This window comes from Oenanthe melanoleuca, chromosome 6 (assembly GCF_029582105.1).
Source record: "Oenanthe melanoleuca isolate GR-GAL-2019-014 chromosome 6, OMel1.0, whole genome shotgun sequence".
Lineage (NCBI taxonomy): Eukaryota > Metazoa > Chordata > Aves > Passeriformes > Muscicapidae > Oenanthe > Oenanthe melanoleuca.
This window is the reverse complement of record NC_079340.1, coordinates 33,717,164-33,724,663: the sequence shown is the minus strand read 5'-3', so window position 1 is coordinate 33,724,663 and position 7,500 is coordinate 33,717,164. Positions and strand designations below refer to the sequence as shown.

Here is a 7,500-nt window from a genome sequence, read left to right as displayed (position 1 = left end):
AGACAGGCTTAGATTCTCATTCTTGTCTCCAAGTTTGAGATGAGCCCAAGCAGAGCTCTGCTCCAGGTCCTTGCTCTGCCACAAGACCTCGTGGCTGGGGTGGGAGGGATGCCCACAGTCCTTGGTGGTCAGCTGAGAGCAGCCACCAAGTCAATCATCTCCTCCTGGAGGAACACCCTGCCTGGGAATGTGGTTTTCATCTTCTGTTGTCTTCCTCTGAAGAGCTTGTCCTGATGCCACCTGTGCTCCCTGAGAGCACGGAGTAAAGAGTGAAATAAAATATCTCAGCATCAAGGAATGTGGAGCTGAAATGCAAGTGCTGCTTGTGTTCACTCCAGCCTGGCATCAATATTTAGCCCGGTGCTCAGAGCCATCCTAATAAACTTGATGATGTCTAATTTCACCAAGAGTGGGTCCTTTTCACCAAATAATTGAACAAATACCGGCTCCAGTTGATGTTTAGTGAAAGGGTGCTTAATGGCCCTTTTTCTTTGACAGGATGTGAGCTCTCTGTATAGAAACAATTCATCATGAATGCTTCACGCTGAAAACAATCCACGAGGAGCAATACTTAGCATTCCTCGTGCACAATTCATTGGAGAATTTCTGAGCAATTTACAAACATTAGCTCAATAAGCCTCACAACACCCATTTGAGATAAAAAAAAAAAAAAAAAAAAAAAAAAAAAAAAAAAAAAAAAGATAAGATACTGCTCTTCAGCCTGGATGTGGCACTAAGGAGCCATAAAGCTGGAGGCTGGTCCCAGCTCCTGGCTCCCCAGCACTGGGTGGTTCTGAATGGAGCTGGGCATGAGCTCACAGTCTGGGCACAGACTCACAGTCTGGGTGGTGGAAGCTGTGCAACACCAAATAGAGGTCTGACAGAAAAGATGTTACCTTTAGAATAATTGAATTGTGCAATGGTTTGGCTTGGAAGGGACCTCAAAGATCATCCAGGTCCAATCCCCTGCAGTGGGCAGGGAACCTGGCCTGTAATCAATTGATCTGGGGAGAATAATATCTCAAATGACAACAAAAATTAAAAATTAATCCAAAACACCAAAAAAGCTCCATTAAGTGGCAGAGAAAATTAGGGAGAACTTGTGGCTAACACAGAGGCAGTTTCATGGAGTTGCTGATAATATCCCTGCAACAGCATCCAGAACACCTGAGCATCTGAGCTAGGAGATCATGTCATCCACCACAGAAATCCAGATCTCTTTCAGCTCGACAGCTGAAACCCCTTTACAGGTTTTGGGATAGGAAGTTTTAAAGAAATGTGCATTCAGCTGAACTGACAGCATCGATTTATTTATGCAGTTTCAGTAAACCTGGTTGTTTCCCTGCTTGCCTCTGTGATATGAGAGATTGCTCCTTCAGCATTCGTGTCCTGGGGTAACATCAGGGTGCTGCTCAAGGTTTAATGGAGAAGGAAGAGCTGGGATTAAAAGCAGCAGTTTCTGGTTTGGGGATGCTCCTGTATGACCCTTGAAGCTTCTCAGGAGTGAGTGAGATGTGGTGCAGCCACCTTTGCTCTTTCTGCTGGCCATGGCAGGTCCTTGTTGGGTGCTGAGGAAGGGAAGATGTTCCTGCCTTGCCTCCTGCCAGGAATGCTCTTGGCACGTGGGCACTTCTGTGAGGTGTGTGCAGCAAGAACAGTCCCAGGCACTTATGAAGACTGACATGAGTGAATAAATCAAAGTTGTTCATATACTGAATGTGAAAGTGTTGCTGTCCAGCATGTACAAAATTGGACTGAAGCATCTGAGGAACTCTGGGCGAGGAGAAAATCCTGAGCTTTGCTTGTCATTAGTGGTCAGTCTTTAGCCAGAAAACCTAATTAAAACATGGTTTTATTATGAGAGATGAAAACATGAGTGCACAAATAAAAGAGATGATGTCAGGCTGCGAGTGTCCTCCTGAGGATCCCGTGGTTTGCTTCACCTGCAGGGTGGAGACTTCCCAGCTCAGCTCGTTCCTGTGGTGCAGAAAGGAGTTTCCATCTTCCCAAGCTTTCCCCTTCCCTCTAAGTGCTTGCTGTGCTCCCCTGAGGCAGCGTTGCTGCAAAAACGGTTTATGGGGAGATGCCTGGATGATAAGGGTTAGTCCTAAATAATTGCTGGTTGCCGCTCAGCAGAAATAAGCTGGATTTCGATCCCTGGGCAGAGCGACTCCTCACAGCTGAAGGCTGGCAGAGGTTGAAGAGGTCGTAAGACAGGGCCTAATTTGCCATGTTCCTTCCCTTTCAAAAACAATGAGGGAGCCGGGGCCTTGCCGGTGGGCAGATCCTGCCTGGATCTCCCTGGAGTCAGCAGGAGTTGGATCGAGTCCCTTTGAATAGCGAGAGTTTCCAAACCGGAGGCAAAGCCAAGTGTTTTTCAGAAGATTGATCATTACCTCTGGAATTTTTCGACTTAGAGGTCATTACTGCTAATATAAGTTGCGAAAAAAAAAAAGAAAAGTATTAAAAAAAAAATAGAGACAAATTCTCATCTGGTGTAAGTCATTGCCTTTGAAGTCAATGAGTCATTGAAATCAACTTTCCCACACCGAGCTAAGGATATGGCCTGGAGTCAATATATTTGTAGTTGTTGAAAAATTAAAAATATAAATTTGCCTTTCCTTGGCAATAATGTTCTGTTTATGACAGAGATCTTATGCTTTAAAATAAGTTCATTAACGAATAGGAAAGTAATATTTCACTACCAGTATACTTTTGGGTATAACTATTTATGATTAGATTTTATTAAACTTTTTAAAAATTGGATTTACATTTTGATGAATCTAATAGATTGCAATTTTGTATTTTTGTAGATTCTTTCTAAAGTTTTTCCTCAAGTGCAATCAGAACTGTTTGAAGAATGCAGGCAACCCACGAGACATGCGAAGATTCCAGGTACAGACCCCTCTAAATGCATAAATGATGTATAAAAGACTTGATCACATCTTCATCTTGAACTTATGAGAAAACACAGTCAGTGCTTCCACTCAGTGTTGTTCCAGTGCTTAAAAAAATTGCTGTCAGTATTTTACAGTTCCCCCATTAATTTAAGTGCTGGTTCTGGAATTCTGCCGTGGGCTGTCATGGATCAATGTTGGAGCAAGTGGATCTTTCCTTAAGAATTATTTCCCTAATTTTCTTCCCTGCTATCACCTTGTGTTGTAGTGTGCTGTTTGCTCAGACCTGCAGAGGTTTTATATAGACTGAGCAGTTTGATCTTATTTTAAGAACATGGCTATGGACACAGGGAATTTGGAGCTCACACTTCTCTGGTTCACAACTTGTAGATCCAGCAGTGGTGGCCCAATGCACAGATGTTTATTTCAACTGTGTTAGAAAATGTTTAATACTTCACTTTCTCCTTGCAGCTTTTGAGATATCCTGTGGTGAATCATAGCAGTACAGAGAGAGAGCTGATGGGATGGACAAATTATTTCCTTGGTATCGGGGGTCATTCGAAAGGCTCGTTAGGAAACAACTGCCTTTTATTTCAAAATATTTCACAATTATTCATACTTGATCCAAGCAATAAAGTAGTATTGAGATGTTCAGGATTTCTCAGTTTGGAGAAGAATTACTTGTGGTTAAACTTGATAGCGAAACATGTGACATCTGTTTTCATGCCCAGCCAACCAACCAGGGAAGCCAGCACCCTCGAGCCAGCCAACAGAAAAGATCTGTAGCTGGAAAAAAAGAAATACTCCTTCAAAACAATCGAGCCAGGCTTCCATTTTTCATGCATCTCAGCTTCACGTGGCATCGGTGATATTGATCCATCTGAACAGAACAGAAGGTCAAACCTGGAATGAGTGGAAATGTCCTCTTTGTCTCACTGATGACTAAATGAAGCATCAGTCACGAGTGATCTTGTGGTCGACAATGGAGCCAGTAGACACTAGAAAGACTTTCCTGGGTCTCTTTAGCTAATCTCCCTGCCTCTCAGAAGGTTTAACTGGACTTAACAGGATGTCAGATCTTGAACAGTATTTTTACCTGGTTTCCCTGCCTCAGCACCTTTGTGGAGGTGCGCTGCAGGAGTGAGGCGATATAACAAAGCGTAGCACGTCGACTTTCTTTTGCTGAACTACAGTATTTTCCCTTGGTGGCTGACCTATATAGACATGACAGAACAAAAATAGTTGTCATTTTCATATACACCTTGCTCTGTCTCTTTAATACACCATGTTCTAGGAACCAAACTCAGAAATCCTGGCTGGAAATCACACCTCCATGTTTTGCAGTATTTCTGGAAGCCTGGGAATCTCATTAAGAGTGAAAGAGGATAGCCCAGTGGCCTGGCAGCAGCTCTGCAGCCAAGCTGAGCGTGCAACCTCAGCACTCTCCAAAGTGGATGTTGACAAGGGGGAAAGTGTCCACTTCTGGGAGGAGAGAGCTGGGGAAGCAGAGCAGCCTGGCAGGGAGCTGCCCTCGGGCTGTTCTAAAGGGTACCGCAGATGGCTGTCTCCAAGGAGGCAGGATACACAGAGAAGGTGCTGTGATAGCTGAGAGCTAATTATGGCTTGTGAATAAGAAACAGGATCAGAGGTGATCCAAAACATAGAAGCAGACAAGAATTTTCTTCTGATGCCTTGGACCAGGGCAGTGCAAAGGAGGCCCTTCTGCTCCCCTTCCATTTGTGTTCGTTAAGTGTTTGGGTTTAGAAGCTGGTGGGAGAACCCTGCAATCATCTTTGTTACAATCAAAAGTTAAATAAATGGAAGGTGGACACTAACACTTGTCCTACCTTTGGCTGCCCTCACCAGCTGGGTCGATAAGGTCTGACTTAGCCAGTGACTTTATGGACTCTAAAGGAAATGGAGCGGTCGCTTCCTTTAGAAAACCTGGAACCACAGCCAAGGGCCCATGCTGGAGTATTGAAATAAGATGTGGATGTCAGTCTGGGATAACAGAGATCCACCTACGAGGCCGTGCTCCCACAAACCCGGCTCAGCTCACGGTTTCCTCCCGCTCGCTTCCGGAAGGAGTCCCCAGCTCCATTGTGGAGGTGTTTGCTCGGGAAGGTTGTGCCTTTTGCATATGTTCCTTTGCCATTTTCCACTGAGAAGCAGCTGGAAGCCAAAGGAGGCCCTATCCATCATCTCTTCTATGGCCGGACTCTGAACCTGGACACAAGAATAGGAGCCTTTCACTCAAAAATAAAGGAGGAAATTCCATTGACATACCAGGGTCAATCACCATCCAAATGAACTTGAGAAGGGATACTTTTCATGGATTGAAAACACTTTCACTATTCATATTCAACTCGGCCTTTTCAGATGCAAAAAAGTTCATTATCAGACATTAAATGTAATTGTAAAACTGACCTGGAGATCATTTACTGAAGAAAAAATGGGGAGTTACGACGGTTCCTGATTTATTAAGCTTTTTTTATTTGGAATCTTCACAACCCTTCATTTGAAGACAGTCTCAAGTGAACAAATTTTAATTAGATAAACTATCTAATCAATATATCAACAGATCAATCAAAACAGCAGCTTTTAAAATGAGTGGCTAGAGGGGTGTTTCTGAAACTAATGGCTAGAAGAATATTTCCCTGAATTGAATTCATTTGTTAGCATAATAGGAGATTAAACACTAATTAGTGTAGCAGGTTCTGAAGAGAAACAATTGTGAGTTAAAAATCACCAGTGGTCGCCACGTAAACAAAGATGTATTCAGAGATGTCATTCACTGGGTTTAAATAGAAACAGAAAAGTAACAGAATGTTGTTTTGTCGTACGAGACCTGATTCGGGGAAAATCTGCAGGATTTTTGAAATGTGGGGTTTTGTTTTCTCTTCCAGGTTGTTGTATCAACAACAGTCAATGTGGATGGCCACGTGCTGGCTGTCTCAGACAACATGTTTGTACACAACAATTCCAAACACGGGAGGCGGGCTCGCCGCCTTGACCCCTCAGAAGGTACGGCCCCTTCTTATCTGGAAAATGGTAGGCACACATTTACATGTCCTTTTTTTTTTTATTTGCAATGCTTTTTTTTTTAATTTTATTTTTTTATTTATCTTTTTTTTATTTTTTTTTATTTCACCATACTTTATGTCGAGACACCACTACATTTACTTTTACATCATTTCTCCTCTCATCCATCAAAGCACCCATTAAAAAAAGTCCATTAGTATTTCTCAGCCCTTGTCAACTAGAACACGGACGCTTCTGAATTTGCTTCTGACTTCTTTCTTTATTTAATACTTACAGTTTTGCAGTCACAACCAATTTTTCATCTTTTCCTATTTTATTTCTTCTCTCTTTCTTTTTTTTTTTTTTTTATTTCAGTCTTGTTTTGCTTGCAGCTTTTTCTTGCTCTTTAATTTGACTTGATTTTATTTTGGCTTGTCATATTCCTTGATCCAGAGGTACAGTCTCAGGTTATGTATGCAAGTTTAAGTGGATGGTAAAAACATGACCGAATCCGTAAAGAATTTACTGTGAGGTCAATTTCCTGTGCCTGGGCCTTACTGCAGATTACGGCAGGAGGGGGTTTGGATGAGAAAAACAGCATAAAATGTTTTTCTTCAGCCTGACTCAATGTGATTGACTTCTTGCCTGAACTGCTAAAAGAAGATAGGCAGAGATGAAGAGGAGAATGGAAAGTGTCTCTGAAAATCCAGAATTGTGAAATCCTATCTTTTTGGAGCCCATCAGCCCCTGAATCACTCACACACCACTGCAGCTGCGTCTGGACACGTGCACACATGTATTTATTGTCCTGCAAAGCCCAAAATAGTCATTTGGATTTAAATATCACTTTGTTTGAACTGTAAAATATATCAGTGTAGGAATGCAAACCAGCTCTCAGAGAACCTCTATTTAATAAAATTAGCATAGGATAGGATAGGATAGGATAGAATAGAATAGAATAGAATAGAATAGAATAGAATAGAATAGAATAGAATAGAATAGAATAGAATAGAATAGAATAGAATAGAATAGAATAGAATAGAATAGAATAGAATAGAATAGAATAGAATAGAATATTTTAAGTTAGAAGGATCATCAAGTCCAACTTCCTGAAGACTTTAGTGTTGCCCAAAATTTAAATGCACATTTAAATACATTTAATTTTAATGCATCTTGAGTTCTGGAAGAGTTAGATTCTCAAACCTTCTCTGACCTGACATGCTGGGCCATGCACACCAGTTTCCACGGGACTCCTCTTGCGAGTTGTTACTAACACATTGACAGGATCATGGCTTTTTACACTAATAAAATTAATTAAAGTGATAACAATACTAAGCTGCTAATACAATCACTGTCGTTTTACGTCTCAAATAGTATTTACCAACGGGCAGGGAGGGGAATGAATGAGGCCAGCACCAACTATCAGAAGGAAACGAGATCTAGACATCAAAAAATGGAAAGCGATTCACAAATCTGCCGCGGTCCGCACACACACACAACCCTAATTTGTTTTTCTGCATTAATAACTAAGGTATAAGAGACCAAAAATATAATAATTAAAGGTCGCCCTGAGCACCAGAGT

The 7,500-nt window shown here is 41.8% G+C and overlaps 1 protein-coding gene across 16 annotated transcripts in view; it reads left to right on the top strand.

Annotated features, from left to right (window-relative positions):
- The window catches only part of EBF3 (EBF transcription factor 3), a 129,669-nt gene that overhangs the window by 81,851 nt on the left and 40,318 nt on the right, over positions 1-7,500 (top strand). For 9 of the 16 annotated variants that reach the window (XM_056494521.1, XM_056494532.1, XM_056494526.1 and 6 more), the window contains 2 exons: positions 2,814-2,895; positions 5,804-5,948. In XM_056494521.1, coding sequence (XP_056350496.1) covers positions 2,814-2,895; positions 5,804-5,948 — 227 coding nt within the window. The remainder of the gene's footprint in view (positions 1-2,813; positions 2,896-5,803; positions 5,949-7,500) is intronic. The other 7 variants (XM_056494530.1, XM_056494535.1, XM_056494533.1 and 4 more) reach the window with 1 other exon arrangement.